Source organism: Dermochelys coriacea, chromosome 23, assembly GCF_009764565.3.
Source record: "Dermochelys coriacea isolate rDerCor1 chromosome 23, rDerCor1.pri.v4, whole genome shotgun sequence".
NCBI classification, from domain to species: Eukaryota; Metazoa; Chordata; order Testudines; family Dermochelyidae; genus Dermochelys; species Dermochelys coriacea.
Genome location: NC_050090.1, coordinates 1979035 through 2004292, shown reverse-complemented (window position 1 = coordinate 2004292; position 25258 = coordinate 1979035). Strand labels below are relative to the sequence as shown.

At 42.0% G+C, this 25258-nt stretch overlaps 1 protein-coding gene across 15 annotated transcripts in view; it reads left to right on the top strand.

Moving 5' to 3' along the window:
- Window positions 1-25026, top strand: part of BICRA (BRD4 interacting chromatin remodeling complex associated protein) — a 116026-nt gene extending 91000 nt beyond the window's left edge. For 4 of the 15 annotated variants that reach the window (XM_043501388.1, XM_043501386.1, XM_043501385.1 and 1 more), the window contains 10 exons: window positions 565-882; window positions 3959-4654; window positions 6864-7065; window positions 8680-8807; window positions 9337-9462; window positions 9858-9919; window positions 11011-11159; window positions 13303-13397; window positions 14204-14306; window positions 15521-25026. In XM_043501388.1, the coding sequence (XP_043357323.1) occupies window positions 565-882; window positions 3959-4654; window positions 6864-7065; window positions 8680-8807; window positions 9337-9462; window positions 9858-9919; window positions 11011-11159; window positions 13303-13397; window positions 14204-14306; window positions 15521-16722 (3081 nt within the window). In that variant the 3' untranslated portion in view covers window positions 16723-25026. The remainder of the gene's footprint in view (window positions 1-564; window positions 883-3958; window positions 4655-6863; window positions 7066-8679; window positions 8808-9336; window positions 9463-9857; window positions 9920-11010; window positions 11160-13302; window positions 13398-14203; window positions 14307-15520) is intronic. The other 11 variants (XM_043501392.1, XM_043501389.1, XM_043501391.1 and 8 more) reach the window with 8 other exon arrangements.
- Window positions 25027-25258: the final 232 nt, after the last annotated feature.

Here is a 25258-nt window from a genome sequence, read left to right as displayed (position 1 = left end):
TCACATCAAATTCTATTATCGTATAAAGCTACCATCCAGTATGAATATTCTCTGCATTTCACATTAGGTCTCTTGGTAGGGCATAAACTGTTGCTTTGATACAGTTTACTCCTGAGAGCATTCTGTGCACAATATTTTAAAATTCTGCAAAATTCTGCAAATTTTATTTGTCTAATAAATATGGAGGCTCCAGCATGGCATTGGGGAGCACAGGCCACTGGCTGTACAGAGGTGGGACAAATAAAATTTGCAGAATTTTGCAGAATTTTAAATATAGACTCTTACCGTCTTCAGAGGAGGTAGTCTCATTTCCGAACAGTACTTTGGATCTGCCTAGTGCCTGTGAAGAGTCCTGAAAAGTACTGTACCGATATCTGGGGGTGGGCATGATGAAGAGCAAGAGCAGAAACTATTTGCTTTTGACAACTGGTTGAGGTATTGTTAATAGAGTACCATTAGTAGCAAAGGCCTGAATGAATATGGGGGTTGGATGGTGAACATCAACAGAAAAGAAGGAGAAAGAACCAGAAATCTGGTCAATGCTAAATTTGTTGGAAATTTCAGAAGGATCGGAGCCAGCAGCAGCAGCAATTTTATCCGGCATCCCTGAAAATGCAGCAGGAGAACAATCTGAATCAGTCCACAGTACCACCACACCTTCCAATGCCTCTGCCCATCTACAGCATAGCCACAACAGCTCTCAGCACCACAAGCAGTGTCCCAGCGTCAGTGATAGTGAGCAGCAGTGCAGGCACAGCTCTGCAGCCGCCTGCCAGCCGAGAGCTGACCCAGAATCAGAATCTGGCAACGGTGGAGTCCAAAGGACCGAATCTTATACCTCAGTTCTCAGCCAGCCATTCCCAACAGGCACTGGCTTGCCAGGTAGCCCTTACCTGTTGTGATTCCACACAGCCTGCTTTGGCCTATCTTTCTCTTGCTTCTGTCCTTAGCTTCTGTCTAATCTGTTTGGTCCTTCCTCTTAGAGTTCCCTTTTGCTTTTTGCTTTCTCTCTCTCTGCAGGAGGGGATGGACCAATACACAAGGAGAAAATATTAGCATATCTCTTAGGTATACACTAGCATTTTTCAAATTTCAAAACAAAGCTGGACATGGGTGGTGGTGGGGTAACCTCTATAGTAGTAACAGAAGTCGCCCTCTTGTGGTATAATGCAAAAAATGTGATGGGAAAAGAATTCTGCTACTGGCACATTTATCTTCCTTCTAACTAGGGTGACTTTTCATGAGGAGTCTGAGGGCAGGATTATGATTTCAATTACATTGGTATATGTTTGTAGTAACTGCATAGACAGTGAGTCTGACCCTGAATCCATGTGTTATAAAACTCTTTGTGTGAGTTTCCCAGAGAGATATTTTTGACCGGCCTTTGTGCTACATAGAAACGTGGAAACAACCAAGCATTCTTTTCTTGGTGGCAATGAGGTTTGCCGAAAAAAAAAGTTAAAAAGCAAAATTGTTAATAAAATGTATGCTTTTTAAAATGTTTTTGACTAGTCTCAAATGTAATCAAAAGTTTAAGTTCATTATGTGTGTGGGTTTTTATATTTTTTATATATATATATATATATATATATATATATATAATGTATACACACACACATTTTATAAAATGTGTGTATATAAGTACACATAAATGTTCATAATCACATTTCTATAGCAAAAGAGTTGTGGTGCATGATACTGTCATGTTGGCAAAGAGGTGGCTTGGATGATGATGTAATAAGTCTTTTCCATCTCATATCTCCATGATTCTAATATTTATAGCATCCAAATTCAACTCCCTGGTTCACTTTTCTATGGTGGATCTATATAGCTAGGAGAAGATGAAACAAAATCCAGCTGCATCTTTGTTTTAAAATAAAAGCAGCTGCATCCCTGTTTTTAGAACACCCCAGAAACAAAGGAAAATATAACTTGTTTTTATTCTGAGAAAAAAGCAATAAAGGGAGAAGAATGATGTGCATGGGTCAGGGTTCCAAGGTTAGCAGATTTCAGGCAGAATCCAGGAACTTGGTAGCCAAAGTGATCAAATGGACCTGAGTAGTTTATCACCCGTGATCATTATGTGAGCAGCCTGGAGAAGATGGGAGTTCAGATTGCAATTTAGTTCAATTTGGAAGTTTCCAGCCAATATATAAAACATCAGCATTCTGGGTTGGGTGAGTTACAGATGTTTTCATACCAAGGTCTGTGACTGAGGGAATTGCCTTTTATAATCGGAGACTGGGACATGTCCAGGAATTGCTGCATCAGCAGGCCTATTGAATCTTTCTTTCCCCTTCAAAACATACCCCCTTCTGGCCCTTGTTGTCAATCTGTGGCACTTGCCCATTTGTCTACTCTCTGAATTCCTGCTGCTCTTGCTTGCTTGCCTGCAGGTTCTCACTAATGCTGGAAGCTGCTGCTGTCTTGCGATGCTTTTTCTTCTTCTGTCCCTGCACAGTTGCACGCTGCTGTCCTGGTACATTTGTGTTCCTGCCAGAGGCTTTATTATTCTTTTATTCTTTATATTTTAGTAGCAAATGGTTATAATAAGGGCTGTGGTAGACTTAAAGTGGTGTGTTAGTTGAAAGGCTCTTCTTAGCCATAATAAGACTTGAGAACTTGACTTTATAATAGATCAGTTTCACCCCCGTAATTTTAAAAGAGCGTGATGTTGATCTAGCTCTCACATCAGGGGACTCACAATGGCCAATGCCTTCATAGGGTTAGCACCATTAACAATGTTGGTTGGCTCTAATGTAGTGGTTGTACAATACTGTACTATGTGGGGAACTAGTGGATTCAGGCTTTGGGGGGAAGATGTTTTAATTTTGATTAGATCCTGTGGGAAAGGAGAAAAAGGTATGCCTAGGGTTGTTCTAAGCATTTCAAAGAGAGCTTAGGAAGGAGCTAAGATGGTGCAATACAGAGGAGTATAAATAAAACCAAGGAGGTTCTTGTGCCCCATGGGGGGCTCATACGAGGACAAGGGCTCTAGGGGAGGAACTTAAATACATTTTCAAAATAAAGCTGGACGCCCTCTCCCTCCCCTTTTTCATGGTGTCACAGTTGTGTGGCAAAAGGGCTGGGCTTCACTTATATTCTCACGCACTGGTACAAACACTCTACCCCTGCAGTAAGGCTTTCTAGGGAAAGGTTGGCTACACTGGCTGAGATTTTAAGCTGTTTTCAGAAGCTTAAGGAACACCCATAGAAGATGCCTTTCAAGTTTTATTCCCAAGTTGTTTCTTTTACTGATTTTAAAACATTTTTGAAGGTAGCTTCTAAGCAGACTAGCCAGTGCAATAAATCTGCAGATGATAGTACTATGCCCACAAGCATCCCTGGTGGAAGGTATGCGAGCCGGAAACTGTGCCCCTGAAATCTCACACTACGTATGCTCCTGGTTAGCTCAAAGAAACACTTCTCTGGAATAAACCAGAGGAGGAGAGTGGTAGAAAGAGCTCAGTTCCTCGAGCTCTTTTTGCCATAGGCAATGCCTCTGTAAACCCCTTCACAGAGTGACTTGAGTTCAGTGGGGTTTCTGGACTTAAAAGCAGTTTGGGAGCCCCAGGCTTTTTATGTTTCAAGAGTGGTTTGCATTGCAGTACAGTCTAAGGGTATGTCTGCACAGCAGAAGTTGTGCACAGGCCTACCTGGTTTGGCTTGAATCCAGATAGCACAGGTAACAGTAGTAGTGAAGAGAGTGCAGCTTGCGAGCTGACTACGTACCCAGGGTCTGTACTGGATTTGTACTCCTCGCGCTGGAGCCTGCACTGTGCACTCATCACTGTTGTTACTGCCAGCGCTAGCTGGATTCAAGCTAGCTCAGGTACACTAGTCCTTGTAGAGCTTTTGCTGTGCGGACATACCCTAAAATGCCTGAAGAACATGCGAAGATTGTGATAAAACACATCAGCCCTAACTAACTTATTCCCTGTTTCGTTCTTTGTTTCAGTTACCCGCAGGGCAACAGAAGCTCCCTGGAGCCTCCCCGTCCCATTCGCTACCTCATCCTCCAATGGGGGAGAGTCCCCAGCTCCAGCCTTCACACCTATCACAGATGCAGTCCCCCCACCAGTCCCGTCCTCCATCACAGCCACAGCCACTTTCCCGACCACCCTCCCGGCCTCACTCAAGGCCTCCCTCCCAGCCACAAACTTTGTCCAGGCCTCCTTCTGAACCCCTCTCCCGGTCCTGCACCCCTCAGACGCAAATGCAGAACTTGTATGTGATACAGAATCAAATCACATCATCCCCCCACGGTCCTACCCAGCACCCCTTACGACCCCCATCGCAGCCTCAGGTACAGTTCCAGCCACCACAGGCCGAAGGGCAACCTCAGCTGGCAACACTTCCACATGTGCAGCTACAAGTTCAGCTTGCCACTCAGATCCAGTCCCCGCCTGAGACCCAGGTGCAGGCACGGCTGCAGTCCCAGATCCAGGCTCCAACTGAGTCTCAGCATACGCATTCTCCACACTTCCAGTTCCCTTCCCAGAGCCAAATCAAACCGCCAGTCCCAACCCAGACCCTTCACCTAACACCGGAACAACAGAGAAGTTTTCAGATGGTCCCAAATCAATTCCAGACACTCTCTGCAATTCCAAATTCTGCTCCTCAGCAGAAGCAACTATTGGACAGGTTCCAGCAGGTAAATAATTGGCATCAAAGAGGGTAAATTAAACTTGGCCTGGGTCTATAGAAATATAATTCTATAGAAATTAAAAATACAGCCCCATATATCAAGGAGAATGGATGGGTTAGAGGGATTAGAAATTAAAGATTTTCAGCCTAGCTTCTTCTGGACAGATATGCAAATCACAAAAGTCACCACCTTAAAAAACTATCATCTGGACTACCAACGTTATATCTTGTTTTGTTTGTTTTTAAAATAGTACTCTGGGAAGGAATTATCTTGACCTTAGTATCATGGGGACATTGTCAACCTTTAGGAAACAATAACAATGTAGAATAGTTTTGGAGCTGTTTAAGGACTTGTCTAGACAAACTTTTAGTTTGCAGCAAGCAGGGATGTGATTGTATCCCATGCTAGCTTGCTGCGGACTACCTGTCCATGTGGACCCTGCTGCTGTGCATTAACAATTTTAGTTCACTTTGATAGTCCCATTTCAAAGAGGACTAGATTAAAGTGAATTAACTAACTCTTAATGTACTTTAGCACCGCAGCAAACTGGTGCAAGATAGATTGACACCCCAGCTTGCCATAAACTAATTGTTCATTCAGATAAGCCCTGAGTGTATCTTTGCTACCAACTACTATGTAAATTAGTACATAAAATAAACAATTATTTAATATTTAGGATTTACAGAGTTTGGCCTCTTCCAAGTTCTTTAGCAACATGAATTACTCAAGAACCAAAATGGGGAAAAAATTTTGGACAAAGAGATAAAAACAAACACATGCTCCTGTGAAAAGTACCCCTTGGGATCCACGCAGAGCAGACAGAGCAATAATTCAACCCTGCTGCCTGTTTCTAGGGAGTCTGAGGGCTTGCCTGCACTACAAAATTAAGTCACCTTAAGTCGAAATACAGCTACCGCAGTAATTAAAGCAGTGGTTCATGTCCACACTTGCTTCTTCTGTCTGTGGTGCATGTCCTCCCAGGAGCACTTCCACTGACTGAAGTGGGGTAGTGTGGGACACTTGACAGCTGGAGCCTGGCAGCTCTGGGGCTGACAGCCTCATCTGTAGGCAGGGGGCTCACAGCTTCCTCCCCCCACAGTTAGACGAGCGCTGGCTCACAGCTGGGATCCCCACCCTGACAACCCGAGCTGTCAGACCCGCAGGCTCACAGCTGTGAGTGGTCCCGCCCTGGGGCTGACAGTGCAGGTCTCGATTTCACAGCGGGAGCCTACCAGCAATGAAACTGACATTCTCGTCAGTTTCTCAGCTGCTATTATTTCACTTTTTGGCTCCGGCTGTCAGCTCTATGTGGGGCTCACAGTTAGAACCCCCCCCCATGAGGGATTGGGGTGAGGGGGAGGAGAACCTGAGCCAAGCTGCCTCCCCAACCCCCGCAATCCCTCACCAGGAGGTGGGGAAAGGTGGGGGGGGGCTCACAGCTCAGACTGTCAGGGCTTGGGTGGGAAAAGGGCTCCAACTATCCACTCCTTTGGGGTGTAGTCACTGTAATGGGCCACTTACATCAGTGGAAGCACCATTGTAGTGTAGACATTGACATAATTAGGTCATTGTAAGCTGCCTTATGTTGACCTAACTATAGTGTAGACCAAGCCTAAGTATTAGTACTTTGAACTTTGAGCCCTGGAGTTGTAGGTCCCAATCCATTCCCATTCATGTTAATCGGTTGATTCCTATTAACTTCAGTGAGAGTTGGCTCGGGCCTTATGTCTAAGACAGCATCAGACAAATTCTTTACGATCCACATTCCAAATATTGTCTTTACTGTCACTTTATCTGCAGGGGAAAGGGGAGCCAAACTCAATTTTTTAAAAAAACTGCATATTAAAAATAAATTTCCCTTGAAAGGACTTAGTCTGGGATCAAGTCTGCTGTATTTCAAGCACACAGGGCATGTTCATGTGATTTTAAATTATTGTTGCTGACAGACCCGGAGATTCCCACTGCAAAACAAAGACCTTTTTTGTTTCCTTTACATTCACTGCCTAACACTGTGAGATCCTGGGGCTATAGGATGGAAGCCAGTGGACTGTGTTGGAAACATGAGAGCAAGGGAGGATCCCTTTCTTCCCATGTTTTGCTGTTGGGTAGAAATATTTATGGTACAAAGCAGATTAAAAAGGAAGGTAAAAGGATAAAATGTACCAAAAGGTAGTGCTAGGGCATCTTTTCAGCCTCTGTCATTTATCCAACACAGGTGCCCCAGGGGATTATCCTGCAAACAAAACACCAGACTTCCACCAGCCAGGTATCATCAGCTCTGAGCCACTTCAGCAGTCAGCCTTCATCTGTCCTGGTTAGCAGCCAAGGACAGCCAGTAGCAGTGACAGCAACGCAAGCACCAGTCCACAGCCACCCATCTGTCCCCGCTGCAGTCCAGCCTTCTACTGCAGGTTCGAGTGAGGTGGCTCTTGTTCTTGGGAAGGGCCAAGTACAAAGAGGGAGTGGGAGGAGGAGGTGGTATTGGGGGAGGACAGCCAGCACAGCTCACAGCACTGCTGCAGCAGACATCGGTGGTGTTTAAAACAACATCAATGTGTAAGCTACTAAAGCCATGCCTCGTGCGTGCTCAGGGAGGGGAAACAGTCTGGGAAGGGGAAATTCTGTTATATTTCTGTTGGACTGTGACTTTTAACGTCCCCTTTCTCCCCATTTTTTCACCTTCACACTTCAAAGTGCATATACAGTAAGAAAAGTTATTCTAAAAATGATGTTCGGAAGTTCATCATCTTTCTCTCTAGGGGCTTGATTCTGTGAACTGCTCAGTGCCCTCAAATTTCATTGAAGTCCAAGGGCCAAATGCTGCTCTCATTCATAGAGTATAAATCTGAAGTAACTCAGTTGATTGGTGGCCAACATGGTGGAGCAGATATGGGCCCTGTTTGGAGAGTCAAGACATCCTTAATACCAGTTCTGCTACTCACCTTCTGTGTTGCTTTGGCCAAGACACTCCCCTTTTTCAGCCACCAGTTCTCCATCTGAAAAACAGGAATAATTATATTTACCTTCTTGTCTAAAGCTCTTTGAGACCTATGGGTGAAATTCACCCCATGCTAAAGGCTAGTTTAGGGTCAGTGCACCACTTAATTCTCATTTAAACCCTAATTTAAAGATTTAAGTGGGACTTAAATCATGTGTAGGCCTTATGCTCGTCCACTATACAGGGATGAATTTTAGACTACAGGTGCTCTGTATTTCTCTTCCCTTCCACCCCATGTTTACTTATTTAGATTTATACTGCCTGTCAATTATTTTAGGCACCTGTCAGCTGCTTCCATGCACTTTCACAAACAGGAAATCAATAAAGTTTTTAATGTTATGCTCATGGTACACTGAACAAACTAATCTGAGGTATTGAAAAAAAGTCCACATATTTTCATTTGTTAAAAAAGAGAGAAAAAAATACATATTTACAGTGTGCTGGTATTTTGATTTTCAGTCACTCTCTGCTCTGCTGGCAGTAATGATTTTTGCCTGGGTATAAAACTAAGATTTTTCCCACTTATAATTGTTAAGATCCCCCGGTGCATGTCTCAAGAGTAGAGATGGTTAGCCCTGGTGTCCTGATAATTGCATTCTGCTTCCCTACAATCCCCTGCATTAGTATTCAATTTAATTAGGTTGTGGTCTTTTTCACTTCCATTGCTACCCTGTTGTGGAGTGTTGCTGTGTGCTGTTAAACAGCTGTCAGAGGTGGTTGCATTTCAGTGATAGCTGAAGTAGTGGGCAAAATTTTCAAAAGCACGTAAGTCATTTAGATGCCTTTGAAAATTTTCCCAATACCTCTAATAAAAAAAAAAAAAAAAGGAGTACTTGTGGCACCTTAGAGACAAACCACAAGTACTCCTTTTCTTTTTGCGGATACAGACTAACACGGCTGCTACTCTGAAACCCAATACCTCTAGATAGTCTATAAAGATTCTTCAAGGTGGAATATGCTGCAAGAATCCAAGACATGTTGCTGTTGTTGTTTAAACTTGGATTTCGTTTTAAAATCTGCTTATATTTGCTAGGTATAGCTGCTCCAGTTCCTGCAGAGAGTAAAACATTTTCCAGTGGCTCCACAGCTATTTCTGGGGGGAAAGTGACTACAGTGCCAGGGAAACCAGGAACACCTCTTGCCGTACAGCAGCCAGTTCAGGTGAGAGCTTCATTTTTAATGCTTCTTCACAGTAGTTTGTCCATTTCAAGGATGAACAAAACTTAGTGAGTTTCACTCCAAGTTTGTTCTTTTTGTGCGAGAAGAAGGAATTAAGTTTCAGAAACCATTTGACTTTGGCATATAATTATTTGATTTTATAAGTACTATGAATTCTTAAACAAAAAGAAAACAAATAATTATCCCTATGAATATTAATTAGACCACTGGGGAAGAGAGCTTTGTTCCTCTTCCTTGAGGGAATTAATGTGCTTCCCAATTTATTTAATGGCATGCAAATACCGTTGGGATGTACGTTCTAGAAGTGCAAGTTAAAGTAATTACGTATCAAAAAAGATTTATTCATAGATGTTTGCATATCAGCACTAAGGAATTCCATCCTAAGTCATTTCACTGATGACTGACATTCTCTTGGCAAGTAGTTTCTTGCTGTGTGTTTTAGTAATCAGTTTGTAGTCATTACATTCATATTGGAATCCCAAATAAAAGAGATCCTTTGTTTCTTCTGCAGGCCAAGCCTGGAGTGATTAGCTCCATCTCTGGCCTGAATCTTGGAAAAGGTCCCTTGCAGATCCAGGTAGTTGGGAAAGGATTATCACAACTCATGCCCTCAGTCCCAGTCCAATCCCAGCAGCAGGTGAGTTCACACAAATGTTTTCCTTCAAATAATAGCTCAATTTTATTTTATTTTTTACTATTCTATCAGTGAGGAATTTCAAAAGGAAGCTGTATGTTTTCTGCTACCTGAAAGCTGCCATGTTTAAAGTGAGCAAAGCTGTTTTTCTTAGAATTGTCAGCAAGAATTATCCCTTTTTTTCTGCACTTTGTCCAGAATCTCCAAAATCATCTAACTGATTTCCTCCAGCCCACAATCCCATTTTATTCTCCAATTTCCTTGTACTAATTTACTGAACAAAAAGAGTTCTCTCTAATGTGAGCTGGATGGTTCCTCCGTTAGTTCATCATTCTCTGCAGAGTAAAACTAATCTATTGATTACTCATTCCTTTCATATGCATTTTTTTTCTTACCAGTATGATAGTAAGCTTGGAAGTCTGAAAAAAACTCCTACACTACAGCCCAGCAAAGAAGCTTGGTAAGTGTTTGCCAGAGAGCATGCGTTGGAGGCTAAGAAGTTAAAGAAAGCAGTGTACGGGTAACAGTAACATCACATGCATAGTAAGGTTAAAGTTTAACAGAATATTCTGCATCTGTGTTAGCTTTGTAGTCATGCAATGTTGTGCATCGTAATCCACTCTATTGGTGAGGAAGCATGATACTTTATCATGGCATGGCAATTCTTGGAAACATAGCATGCCCTTCCGTGCCTCTCCAGAGGGCCCCATGGGTGACAGTGGTCGAAGGTACATTTCACCCTGAAGAGAATAATTCTTCCAGAATTTTGCTGTGGTTCTTTTCCTGTATGGTCAATCATTCTTCTTTCTCTCTGATTGCACTCATTCTCCTTTTGTGTTAGTGTGTTTAGCATGTGCATACACACACTCACGCACCTATAACATAGCCAGCTATGTATTATGCTGTTTTCGTTTATATCCATGTCTGCATATAGTACTTCACACATGCACAGCAGACCACATTCCATCACTGCCCATTTTAGCTCAACGAACTTTATTGTTAGTGTCAGGAGGATGATTTTAACTTGAAGATAAATTACATTTTCCTTAATTAGTAAAACTGTGTAGTAATATAATTTGAAGGCTCCCAGGGGGCACTTTTATAATTGAGTTATAGGATGTCTGAGTCACATTCCATGTATCAAAAGAACCTTTCACCTGTTCTATGATCCTCTTGCTGCTGCCCAGAAATCTCACAAGATGCTATATAATTCAGTTATGAGTGCTCTTTAGCAACCATAAAACTACATACAGTATTAGCAGTGATCGGTAATATTGGGTGTGGGTGTGTGTTCCTCGTGTGTGCACATATGTGTATTTCATGTTCCACGCATATAAAACTCATTTTCTGCAGACAGAGAAGGTAAGCTATAGAGCACCTCTGTATATCGTGCTTCAGTCACTGCAAACAGCCTATATATATTGGAAGGAGGAGCAATTAGAATTTCAACCACTCAGCATAATGCTTTTATAGCTATCTCTGCTTTTGAGTCTGTGACTTCCATACACTTTGTACAACTGTCTGACTTGTCCTTTGTTGTTGTTTTTTTAGTTTCTTGGAACAGTTACATAAACATCAGGGAGCAGTGTTGCACCCTGACTATAAAACTTCATTCCGATCATTTGAAGATGCCTTACAAAGGCTTCTACCTTATCATGTCTACCAGGGAATGCTTCCCTCTACCCACGACTACAGAAAGGGTAAGTTCAGCTGTGTATACAAGGAAGGATGATAGTAGTCCTATAACTATAGCAGAGTGTTTTAAACTTAGCAGGGCTTAGCTAAGCAAAAGAATGGAGGTCGGCCTAACCCTCAGGAAGTAAACTGAGGCCTCTTCTTCTGATGTTGGCATGAGAGAGATCACGGTTGGTGGGTCACGGGGAAAAATGGATTTGTCCAGCCGTGAAAAGAAAGAAGTAAGCAGCTCTGCTTCCACTCCAGAAAAAAGATAAAATCCGCAAAACCTGAATAAACTTCCTGGAACCACATGTTTGAAATCTGGCAGTGTCTCAGCCCTTTAATCTTTCAAAGCTAGATAAACTGAGTTCCATCACAGGCTTCTGTGTGTGGAGCTTTTGGATGAGACATAAAAAAGAGTCCTTGTCTGCTTATTAAGGCCACTAATGATCCCTTAGGGTTTTTCATAAGAGTTGGCGTTTACCCTTGTATCCTTGGTCAAAATTTCTCTTTCCCCTGTTGCTGCTTTGCTGTTCACCATCCTCCACCCCAGAAGTGGCTGCATTTCATAGCTTCCAAGGCCAGAAAGGACCATTGTGCTCCTCTAGTCTGACCTGTATAACACAACCATAGAACTTCCCCCAAACTCATTTTAGGAGTGCTGTGCATAGTTTGTAAAAGACCCCTTGAGCATCCAGGCATTGTATAAGAGAAAACGACGAGTAGTTTTAATACAGAGTGCTGTACACTTTCAAAGTTTATTACAAACATTAAGTAACAATTTTAAACTCACTCACTTTATCTGTGTGGTATATGTGCCTTATGAAGTTTTCCACATTACCAGTTAGTGCAGGGAGTTCAACCTCTTCTTCCCATGTAGTGGTATCATTCTTCTCTTTGCGAGGAGTATTACCTCACCCACCTTGTGTCTCTAATGTCCTGGTACCAATACAACTACAACAACGCTGCATAGAGCTTTGTGAGGAGTGTCATTCTTTATTTATTTCCACTAAGAAAAACGATCAACCTGTTTATTATAATGTGCATTTGAAGCAGGAGGTATCACTTTCCCTAACGTTAAAATTCAGGAAAAAAGCATTTTTATATCAATTGTCTTCAGGCTGTGATTTTCTTTTACTTTCTTTCTTTTTAAATGATATCAGTATGTAAAATAATGAACAATATAGAGAATGTGAATCAAGTGCTCTTATTTATCCTCCTATAACAGAAGAATAAGGGGAGCATTTTATTAAATTCAAAGGCAACACATTGGAAACTGATAACATACATTTATGTGCTGCGCATAATTAACCTATGGAAATCATTACCACAAGCTATGATGGAGACCAAAAGCTTAGCAGGAGTCAAAGGATTTATCCATGTATGAATAATGAGAACATCCATGGTTACATTAGACAGGATACAAAATATATTATATGGACATAACCTCTTCTGCTTCAGGGCATAAGCCAGCCACTGACTTCTTGGGGGGTGGGAGGAGATTAGGAAGAAATTTCCTTATGGGTAAATTAGTCCATAGTTGTCCTTTTAGGGTGTTTTGTGTCACTTCCACTGAAGCATCTGGTATTGCCCCATGTCAGAGACAGTATAGTGAGCTAGACGGACCCTTGGTCTGATCCAGTCTGGCAATTCTTGTATTCCTCAAAACTGTCTGCTGAAGCACTCTTCTACTCCAAATGTCGAGTTGATTCACTGCCTGGCGCTGAACTGCAATCCAGATATGCAGCCAGCTCCTGGTCTGTCAATGAGCTGCGGTCACAGCAGGCAAATCCTGAATGTGTAGAGATCGTTTAAAACCACTTGGTGTTACATAGAGAAAAATATCTTTTGTCTCAATAGTCCCTTGCCCCTCTAAGCTATGGGACCAATCACATGATCATGTGAACAATTAAAACTAGCCACATACTTTAGGAAGAAACCTAAGCTGACTTGGAAAGCATTTGAAGGAGCAATCACAGTTGCTGCTGCTGAGTCCTCTAGTAAACTAATGTTGATATAGAACGTTAGTCCTGTTTCTGCAGTTACCTTGTCATATAAAATGTCTTTCAGTGAATGGAGACTTTCCTTTTGGACCTAACGAGATAGCCCCAGCAATGCCTGTATATAAAAAAACAAATAGCCTTCTTTCTTTACCTCTTCTTTTAGTAGATGAAGAGTTTGAAACAGTGTCCACCCAACTGCTGAAACGCACACAAGCTATGTTGAACAAATACCGCCTGCTGCTCTTAGAGGAGTCTCGGGTAAGATTGGCCTTTATGCACTACTGTGCTCAATGGTATAATGGTCAGCATGGTTATTGGTCTGCTCTAATCTATCCTATGCATTTGTAATGAGAATTTAAATTGCAGTTTCACTGACAAAATATGACCATGCTGAAGTATAAGGGCTCAGTCCTGCACTGTTGAAGTCAGTGGGAGCTTTTCACTTGGTTTCAGTGAAAATAGGATCAAGCTGTAAGTAGGGGAGACTGGGGAAAAGACTTTTACCTTTGGGAGGAACTCATCACAACTATGTAAATTAATGTTTTATTTTGCTTTTAAATTGAAACACGACATTTCATTTTAAAAATAAAATAAAACATTAATTTACGCAGGTCCCTTCCAGTCCTATGATTCTATGATTAGCAAGGGGTAATTTTGCAGCAAGGCTGGAAATTTTTTTTTAATGGGAACAGGAAAGCTTGGTCACCCCAGAAATATGACACATTAACTTAGATTATAAGTTTATATTAAAATTGTGACTCCTTATCTGTGCTGTAAGAGAGGTAGAGATTCCATACTATAAACCACTACCCAAAAGGCCTTCCCAAATGTCTAAGTGAGGAAAAGTGCTTTCCAGTGCATGGGTAAAACTTGTGCCAGCTCTATGAGAACAAGCGCTATTCAGTGACATGTCAAGGTAATTCACCATTATGTTAGTGCTTGGTTCCCTAAAGCAGAAGCTGGAGAGGCTTGTAGGTTAGGATTGGGTCCCTAATTTCTGTACTGTGGTTACTCTGCCTTTCTTTTTCTCCACCTCTCACCTGTTTTTCATTTTTGGTCTGCAGAGAGTCAGCCCTTCTGCAGAGATGGTGATGATCGATCGAATGTTTATTCAGGAAGAAAAGACCATGTTGGCTCTTGATAAACAGCTAGCAAAGGAGAAACCAGGTTGGGGAGACATTATTTCTATCTGTGCACTTCACTTATTCATATGCTGCTCTTTCCACCTCTCCCTTTTAGAAACTAGACACAGTATTTTCCTACCTCTTTAAGTTACTAAGGCAAGAGTGGAAAACTTGTAAACCAGTGAGCCATGCCAGCTCTCAGCCAACTTCATCTGAATACAGAGGGGTCAGTCTGCAGAGACTGCAAGTCCCATTTTACAACACTTTTTTTTATGATCTGAGTGGAAAGCTGCTCAGAGCAAGATTGAGCAGTGTGTGTTGGATTCTGTAGGCGTCCCTCTGTATCAAAGAAGTCAGTGGCTGCAGTCTTCTCCATTTTATACAAATTAGGTGCAGCGTGTAGGCTCCTGATAAATTGCTTACAGTTCTCAGTTGCCCTAATTTTGGGTGCCTTTATACTAATGGGTTTGTGTACATTTATGGCATATTTTCACAGTAATATATATTTGCTTGGCTCAACTTGAAAAAGCTGGAAAGAGCCTTGGAACAAGGAGAAGATCTGTGCAACCTAGAGAAGAAAGAGCAACTAGGCAGTGGTATCTGTAACATGAACAGCCAAAGTACCAGGGCTCTGAAATGGTTCCTTCTGGGCACTCATGATCAAAGGAACACAGGTGGCTTTTTGAATGATTGTGTTCCTCTCCTTGTGTGTTCAGTGAAAGCATATGGGGAAGGCTGAGCCAGTAAGGGACTAAGCCATATAGGAGGCAGAAGGAGAGAAAATTAGTTAAGAGAAAGAGAAGAGGGGCTGAGAAAAAGAAGAAGCAGCTAGCAAGGGGGGAAAATTACAGAACAGAAAATAAATCCCAGCTTGAACAGGGTAAGTGTTGATTTGTAAAAATTATTTTATTTAATTTTGTTTACCAAAGTAAGGAATTGCTGAGATGCCAAAATGCTCCTTTCTCCTGAAGGAGAGACTGTCTAGTGATTGAAGAAAGGGAGTATGAGTCAGGACTCCAGGGTTTCTAATCCCAGCTCTGGTGGTGATTTGCTGTAAAACAGGGATAAAACTTCCCTTATGGACTAGGGGATTTTTTAGGATGAGTTAATTAATTAGGGCAATTGTTAGATGCTAGGGAAAGTCAAGAATTGTTATTAGTTTTGTGGTTGACACACACTTATTGTTACCATTTTTCTGATGGGTGTTTTCTCAGTGTGCTGCTTTGGCTGAACTGTGACATTGTGTTTTTGTTGCAGATGAGTATGTTTCATCATCTTCTCGCTCACAGAGCCTCACTTCCTCTCTGGCTCTAGCCTCTGTATCCAGCATTACCCCAGCTTCTGAGAACCTAAAGGTGCCTCCAGTGCAGACAGCCACCCAGATCCACCCCACCAAACTGGTTATCAAACACAGCGGTGGCTCCCCTTCTGTCACATGGGCAAAAGCTTCGCCTTCTTTGGATGGAGATGAGGATGCCCTACCCTCAAGGAGCAAGCCCCCAATCAAAACTTATGAGGCACGGAGCCGGATCGGGCTTAAGCTGAAGATCAAGCAGGAGGCTGGTCTCAGCAAGGTGGTGCACAACACTGCCTTGGACCCAGTTCACCAGCCGCCTCCGGTGTGCACAGTCATCAAGACAGCTGACCAGCACTCTTCAGCTGCCACCACCACCACTACCACCACTGCTGGGCAAATGAATGGGACTATTGACCATGTAACCTCAGCGCCTGTGGAGAAAAAGCCCATTGTGACCTACTGCAGGCTTCCGCTTCGTAAGACTTACAGAGAGAATGTGGATGCTTTTATAGCAGATAAAGCCACGGATGCCTGTCCGAAGGGAGGCATCCCAAAGGTCGATACGATCCCCAGCACCCTTGTGATCAAGCAGGAGGATGGCTCCAAAGGCGTGATCACCTCTCTCAAAACCCATGAAACCCCAACTGTGGTGGTGGCAGAGAAGAGCAAGCCGGAGGAGAGCTCCAAGCTTCTGTTTTTCAACAGAAGCGATGCCCGTTCTCTGGTGATGCAAGACAGCCCTGCCCCTCCGAAGACCGATGACTCTACCAGTGGCCTTATGAAGGAACTTGCAGAAGTAGAGGATGAGTTTTATCACGGAATGATAAAAACGGAGCCCCCTGACCACAGCTCTGGCTCTGAGCTCACCTGGGAGGTTCCCTTGCCTCCAGCCAAGCGCAGGAAGTCGGAGTCCTTTGATGTGGATAATGCCAGCTTCTCCAGCGACAGCCCCCAGGATGACTCTCTTAATGAGCACCTACAGAGTGCCATTGACAGCATTCTTAACCTGCAGCAACCTCAGACTGGGGGTCAGAACATCCGGACACCCTCCTCCTCTTACAACTCCTCTTCCTCCCCTTTCTCTTCACCTGTCCATCGTACAGACACTTACCTTGCCCCTAATCACAATGGCGGCCTTGGAGCAAGGACGTTGAACAGATAACAGAAAACCAAACAGAGCAGAAACTGAACAGAAAGCAAGGACCGAAGAAGAAGCTCTTGCTGGTTGAAACGCTCGAGCACCATGGGTGTCAATGGTGCCGCCTACCCAGAAACCCAATGGCTCGGGCCTGGCACCAGCAGGACTGGGGGAAGAGGGTGTCCTAATGATGCTTCATCCAAGTGTTTATATGATGGGTTTTGGATGTTGTAAAGTACAAGCTGAGGCTGGATTTACAATACACTCGTCTCATCAAATACACCCTATAACGGCAAGTGAGAAGCAACCAGGCGGGTGGGAGGGGATTGATGGGGCCCATAGGTAGTGCTGGCTGTGTAATTTAGGTTCTGTAACAAATTGCTAATTTGAATATCTGATTGATCAGTTTCCCCTCCTCCTGCCCCATCTTAAACTTTGAACAGATTGCAAGTCAAGCCAGTATGAGGCAAAAGGGGACTCTGCAGGAATTTCCACAGGGGCAAAATTTATTGTTCATTTTTAAGTTATTTCAAGAATCGAGCATAGGCTTGTGGAACCTCTCATTGGTCAACAAAAGGCAAAAAAATAGTCAAGAAAGGAAATGCAAACACTAATCATTAAAAAGAAAGAAAGTTTACAAATCTATATGTTTTACTCCTAAACTTGAAGAGAAACAATTCCCTTGGGAGTAGCTGTGGGTAGAACTAGCAGGAGCAGCACAGGGGAGATGGGGGAAGAGAGGAATATCATGCAGTCATTTACTCTGAGGGGGGTGGTTACATTGCTTTTTGTTGTACTCCATGGCAACCTGATATTTTGGTAGCAACCAGGCAAAGTGTATTCAAGCTGTGTTAAGAGCAAAGCTGGCCTGGCATTTCCCTGCAGCATTCCAAGGCAAGGGGTGTGCTGATAAGAGAACAGGCTGGGGCCAAGGCATCGTGTTGCAGTGTTCTGCTTGGAAGTAGGCAAAGGCAGAAAGCAAAAATGCCAAGTGAATGTTTACATGTTTTACATTTCTGCTTTTCATCATTTGTTGTTGTTTAAATGTTTTCTTACACTCTTCTTCCATTATCTCAGTTACCTTCATCTTATTGCTTTCCCATACGGGTCCCCTGTTTCCTTATTAAAGCCATAAGGGGTGGGGCAGTTTTTATAGCGTGTACTCTTGAGACCCTGTATCATGACCATCGACCTTCTAAGGAGGACTGGATGGGGCTCCCTTAGGGACCTATCAATGCCTCTTCCTAATCAGTTAGAAGAGGAGACTATTGAATGATACAAGGTACTCCTTCCTCTCCATGTTAGCAGCATTGCTAGCCCCAGGCAGTCTGGGATGTGAGAGTATTAGATTGAGTGACAAACCCAAATCATCCTCTTCATAGCAGTGCTGAACACTTTTACTATGCCACCAGGCCCACTTGTCCCCCTGTGTGTTTGTTTTTGATCAGTTCCTGATTTTACTTTTCCTTTAGTTCTTCCCATTCTGGCTCTCGTTCTCTCCACATCCTGCAGGCACTTGAACTCGGCGGCATACAGGGAGGTTTAGAAGCCCTATTAAATTTATATGAGCAGGTGGATGCTGTGATCGATCAGATACCAGGCCTTTTGCTGACAAACTTCCAGTGGCTTTGCCAAGCTTTGAGTTGTGACACCTGCCTTGTGCTAAGGATTCCAACCACAGTGTCTCTTTAGAATTCACACATATACTACTGCTGCCACTTTTCTCTCTAATCCTAGATTTATCAGTTAAATGCTGCCTACTGAAATTAACATCAGGGCATGTTACAACATTTGTTTCAATGCACGAGGGCTCTGTCATTCCAGTTCAGTCTTTCTGTTCTCTGATGAGAGCTTATCATAATACTCATGGTCAGTCTCACACCAGGCCAACACATGGGTAATGGTTGAGAACACTGATACAGAAAATGCCAGGAAACATGAGCTGTACTATATCACATTTATTTCACTACAAATAACAGACATAAACCCTTCAAAAAATTTACATTGACTAATACCAGAAACCCTGAGGAGGATCTATTTATTCCCACTCATGCCTTATTATTTCTTTACCCAAATGTATTGTGACAGTGGAAATGCATGGTTTCTTTTCACTGTTCCCCCACTTGGGTGTGTATGTAACCATAACTTAATTGTATGTATGTAGACGCTGTAACCTGTATGTGTGGCATTCATCCCATTAGAGCTTTTTCACTGATTTTACTTCCATTTTTTATTGGTGGTAGTAGGAGTTAGGGCTTTGCATCAGTGCCATCAAGTATTTGTGATGTGCCATTATTCCTGTTTCCTTCAACAGCTTATTGACATCATTCATTACCACACGATAGGCGTGGTATGTACCATACAAATGGATTGCAGTATCTGCACAGTACCTGCTTGGAGTCTCTCATGTTGGCAGGCCCCTGCTGCTTTAGATGGGATCCCACAGTTCAATCCAGAATGGGAGAATTGGATTTGTGAGGGAATGCATCTCCTCTTGCTGGTCTGGAGTGTACGTGTGTAAAGGGGTGTCACTCTGCATAAGAACATCTCCTTTTCCATCAGTAGGCAAGACAGATAACGATCAAAGGTGGAAGCCTGGATAAAGTAATTTTCACTCCACTCCCAGTGCTCTTAGGTGCCCAAAGTGGACATTAAGAAGTGGTGAAATATCAGGAGGGTAACAATAAATGAACAGGAAGTTAAAATAAATACACAATGAAAATCAACTGGGTGAGAATCTCAGGCTCCCCTAAAATACATTGCTCACAAGTGGGTTGATACAACACTCTGCAGTTTTAAGTGTTATTACAGCCACTGAGGGATTCCCCATCCCAAGTGAAAGTGTGAGCCTGTTTTCTAGCACCTTTTAGTATTTTTGATCCTTTACAGTATTTCTTTCTTCAGTTTCTTCTATGAAATAGAAGAACCCTATAAATTAATGGGTTTCAATCCTCTTAATATTTATCTCACTGATAGTATATTTTTAAAACAGATCCTCCTTTTTGCCTTCAGTGCTGAAATGCCCTTTAGAGAACATCTTTAGAGCGGGGCATTCAGGAGCAGGGCATTGAGAGAAAAACAGGTGTCAGCTACTACCTTGTCTGGCAGGCTTACTAAAAAATTCTAACTATGGAGGTAGTACAGAAGTGGCACTTATCTGTGTCCCTTGCTCTTATATACACACACCTGCCACCATATGGCTTGACAGATAACCTGCAAAACCCAGAATAGTTCATGAGATAATATAGAATTTCCTGTGTTGTGTGCATATATAAGAGAGAGATCTCACAGAATGAAAAATCAAACTTAAAAGATTGTGACATTAGCACAGACGTACACTATTCTGATATCAAAGTCTCTCCTTTTACCAGACCTATGGAATTTGCAAAAGTGTCCCTTAGGGAAGGTGGGAAAGGAGGACAAACATATCTTTGTGAACCTGGAACCAAGTACCTGCCTGTTGGCATTACCATCCTTTTGGATGATGAAGTAGAGAGTTGGTGAACAGAAGAGGTGAAAAAATTGTCAGTGTTATCAATTAGAGCCATTTGAATTTGGAAGTTTTTCTGCTTATTTTTTTTCCTTAAACTGATGGACAGTTTTACCATCCGCAGCCCACACCCATAATGAATGCCCTGAATTGCAGCCTCTATCAGACTCCTGTAGAAGGAAGCATGTTAGCATTGTGTGCTGATTAGCCATAAGGGGCCACCACCTCCTTTATTCTATGGAAGTTTAGTGTTTTCTTTTCACAGCAATCCCCACAACAGGATTTGAATCTTAAAAGGCACAACCACCACACCAGTCCCTTCACATTTTGGTCTCTCATATATTGTATGCTGGGGTTCAGTATATCCCAATGAGTTCCTTCCTAGGGCCAAATTGTGGTTCCATTGAAATCAATGGTAAAAAGTCCCATTGACTTCACTGGAAGAGGGCCTGGCCTCCTAGAAAGTTTGCCGACTCTGGAGGAATTAGAACTGTGAGTCTGCAAGTGCGCATGTGTCTCTAGTAGTGTTGTTGGGGAGATATTTTGTGAGCATAAAGGCCGCTTCCACAAACGGGGGGGGGGGGTTAAGATTATACTGGGCTCAGATTCCTCCAAATCTTTAGGCTCACACCTATGTAACATTCCTCCGCCAGCCATCAATGTGGGCAGCTTGTGCCCCATGAGTCAGAACAGCTCAGCACCCAGTCAGTGCCTGTCCAGGGTAATAGTATAACCTGAGGAGCCAAGTGAGGGAGTGTCACAGTTCGGGGATCCTTGGATTCCTTGCTGCAAACAATCCTCACACACTCCTGGGTAGGTTGGCCATCATGTACTTTATTTACAGTGTACTATACAAGTGTTTGATCCCCACAATATAAGCTTTTCTTCACGTCTTTATCTACTACCAAGGCACAGGGAGAGAGGGATCTCATCACTCTGAAATCCTGAGCTCCTTTGCCCTTCCTTCCAGCCTTCCGTCCTGTCTTTCTCTGAACCATCATCAGCAGACAGCTGAATCCCCTTGTTGATTGGTTAATCACCTGGTACTTGATTCATTCCATGTATGCAGGGACAGTGCCACAGTACCAAGTGCACAGAGTGGTGAGTCAGCCTCAGGATACTCTCGCTCTATCACAGAAGACCCTGGGGTTGTGTGGGCTGGCACTAGTCACCTGTTGTGAATCTCATTGACCTGCTGCATCAGTGGATTCCTTCAGGCTGCAAGTTCTGGATCTTTAGCCCTGTCTATTCTGGCATTACAAGGTTAATCAGTTTTTTAACATGGCAGGGCAGCCAGGGTGCATGGGCCCATGCTTTGTTAAACCTGTATTCTTAAGGGGAAAAGATAATATTTTAAAAGGTTCTGTTGTAGATTCCTGACTGGGCTGGAGCAGATTTACTGCTTGACACTGTCAACATTGACCAAACACATTGTTAAGCCCCTTTTTGGCCACTACTAAAATTGGTTGCACTGTGACTCTTACGGTTGCCAGAAATTCCCCTAACCTTTCTTTTGTTCTCTTTTTTTTTTTAATTATCATTACTTATTTTAAAAAGTAGGCCTAAATCCTTTTCCACACACGCAATGCCCTCTTACATATTTTAGAGGCTCCAGTTCGTCTCCTGAATGTATGCTTTAAGAGACCGAACTGTTTGGCCTCGTTCTGGGAGTTAACTAATAAATAGCTGCTTCATATATTTCCAAATCCATGTTATTTTTCCTGCTTTCTGCATGTGAAAAAAGAAACACATGGTCAGGCTGCAGATTAAACACAGGCTACCCCCTTGGCTAATGTCCCAGTGTTTTACCAACAGAACAAGTTAGGCCCAGCAAATTTGTGCTGGAGCTTAGCTGCTTGAGCTCTTGATAGGAAGCCAGATGAACTTCATTCAGCCACTAACTGTAAATCTTTTATTATTTTTTCTTTTGCTGCTTCCCTTTCTTTCCAAGAAGAAATCATAAATCTAATTTCTGGGGCCTGGGAATTAGCCATAACTGCATTCAAATTCCTACATAGTCTCATATGCTCATTACAAACAGACTTCAAACTCAGTCATTGAGGATATGTGAATGTTTGTAAATCATCAAGGTATCTTTTCCTTTCTGGACCAATTTTTGGTGGTTAACATTGTCCTAAAATCTGCAAACTCCATTTAAAATTCAACAGCCTACTCTTCCATTATAACTCAAGAGACTCAACTAGAAATATAGAAAGTCATTAACTTTTCTTTTTCTCTGCGAATAGATTTTCAAGATGGCTCAGTACTCAACAGCTCATATTTAGGCATCTAAGTGAAATAACTTGATTTTCAAAGATACTCAACACCCAGCAGGTCCCACTGTTCTGGATGCTGAGGGCTTTTGAAAATCTGGACCCTATTATTTTCCTCTCTTCCTCTCCTCCTCATTTCTTACTAAAAAGAGGCCTTAAAAGTATTTATATGTCCCTCATTACTCCACACCAAGAAATATAAAAAGGGGAAAGTAATTCATTTAGAACTCCAGAGGCAGCTATTACAATTCAGAGGATGGAAGCAAGTATTTTCCAAGAATGAGTTTGGTTTAAAAGCAGTGGGGAAGAGGAATTGTTGTGGCAGGAGGACTGGTGGCTTTAAGCAGTAAGTAATTGGATCCCTTATGTGAACACAAACCTCCTTAAGAAATGTGTGTACTCACTCTTGAGGAGTTTTGAACATACCCAAATCCCCCGTTTTGGTCCTTGTTTTCAGTTCTTGTAGTTAGTGTTCATTTTGCACAATCATTCTTGCTTCTGTCACGTCCCTCCCAACTCAGTACATGCTCATTCACACAGTGTAGGTCAAAAATACTCAAGACATTTTATAAACCAGCATATTTCAGAGTGCATTTAACGCTCATAGCTGTGAATGCACTTGACAAAGAGAATAGAAAAGCTTACGCAGTCAGGTCCTTCCAGCTGTGAAAGTACAGAATTGACACACATGTTCTAGTCCAATGGGAGATGAATAGCTGGGAATGGAATGTCACATGCAGGCTCTCGCTTCACCATCTGGCCTTAGTGTCACTTGCACACCTTTTTATTAGCTAACCGCTTTTTACCTGTAACAGAAACACTGAAGTCCAACATTAGTGTTTGTTACCATCCTATTCACTTCCAGCTCCTTTATGCACATAACTGAATGTCCCCATGTCCCCTGAGGTGTTGTCCTTGTTGGAAAACAGCAATATAGGAAAAGACATCACCATTCTTTACACCCTCAAATGATAATTAAACGACTGCTGGAGAAAGTAGAAAGTTTTGGACAGTGACTGCTCACCCAAACTATTCTTCAACATCAATTTCTTCTTCTTTAACCCTTTGTGTCTTGTGAAGTAGAAAAAAGTTTGTGTCTTAAGGAAAATTTGCAGTTTAATGAAGACAATTTTTTAGGGGGCATAATTTAACCAAAAATGAAAAATAAAAAGTTACGGTCTACTTTTTTTCTTTGACAAGAGTGTTTTAACATTAGACCATCCACCACTGATGTAGGTTTTGGATAGTTATGTATCAGGTCTGTACCTCTGTGCCCACAAGTTTTTCTAATAATATTTTATTTTAAAAAAAAATTAGCAGTGTTGCTTTTCCATTCACTTCATGCTGTGTAGCAGTTCACAAAACTGCCTGATAAATTTTGCCTTTGTATCAGGTGTATTTTAATTCCTCCATTTGGGAAGCCTTCTCAATCAAACTTTTTAAGGTTTGTTGCTTGTGAACTGCCTTTGATACATTCTGAAGCACTGGTTGTACTTAAGAAGGGAGGTCTCCTGTTTTATCACAGTAGTCTGGGCTTGTTAAAAGACAAGCAAACTGAAGGTGATTGATTTTTTTTTATCTTTATTATTATTACTGAGATTTTATTTTTGTGTTGGAACACTGCTCTGTGGCACAGAGCAGGAAGATAAAAAATCCAAGAAGAGAACCCCCTTTTGGATTGGCTTGCAAACACTAGAGGTCAAAGCGTTCAGTGGCCCTCTTAACCCTTCATTTTCTGTGATGAGAGGATTGGTTAGGCAGCAATAAGAAATGACAATTCCCAGCCTAAAATATTTGACGTTTTCTTTTTTTTATATATATATATATATATATATATATATACATACAATTGTTTGGTTTTTGTTTAGTCTCTACTTTTTTTTTTTTAATCTAAAAGAAAGTGTGGCTTGGGATCATTAGAGCATTATTTTTTTTTCCTTTTTCTGCAAGATGGATAACTTTAAAACCAGAGACTTCCCTTTTGAACAAAGACTGATGCGCATTGGCTTTCTCACTGTTACGGGGAAGTATACTCGAAAAAAATGTAATAACTTCCCAGTATTTTGAAATGAACTTGAAGTGACATACCTTTTTCTTTTCGCAGCAAGGAGTGGGGTTCTTTTCACCCCTTTTCTGCACATTTTAATTTACATAGTTTTGCAGGGAGGCAGCTAACGAGTTTTTACTCTCAGCTGCCCCCTATCCACGACAGCTTGTCTCTGATGTAGAATTAAGAGGAAGAGGAAATGCAAAAAAAAATCATGGCAAAAAGTAAATCTGTCATCCCTGATTGTTCATTTCCTCCCCCCAAACCTCCTGAAATAAAGTAACAGCAACACTTGCAAAAAAGGAGAGGGAAAATTCCCCACCCCTTAACCAAGTAAAACAACCTCCTTTTCTTTCTTGCCCCGCTGGTACCAGTGAACGCTATCACAGTTCGAAACAAAATATAGTACTATAAAATAATTTTGTACTGTATTTATTGTGTATAACAATTTTTTTAAAGAATTATGTACATTTAGTACTTCTGTGTAAATTAAATTGCTCTTCTTTTTAAATACTGTATATGAATTGTTTTGTGTTTCTTTCCAAAGACCTTTAGAATACAGTTTTGAAATATGCAAATGAGCTCTTGGCTTTAGATGGCTCGTTTATTATTATTTGTATTACTGTAGCCTTTATTTGTAGTGCTTTTGCTTAGCAAAACAGTCTGATGTTTGCTGTGGTTTGCAAAAGGGAAAAACAAGTTAAGCCCTTTATACCTTATAAGTACGTATAGAATCATAGAATCATAGAA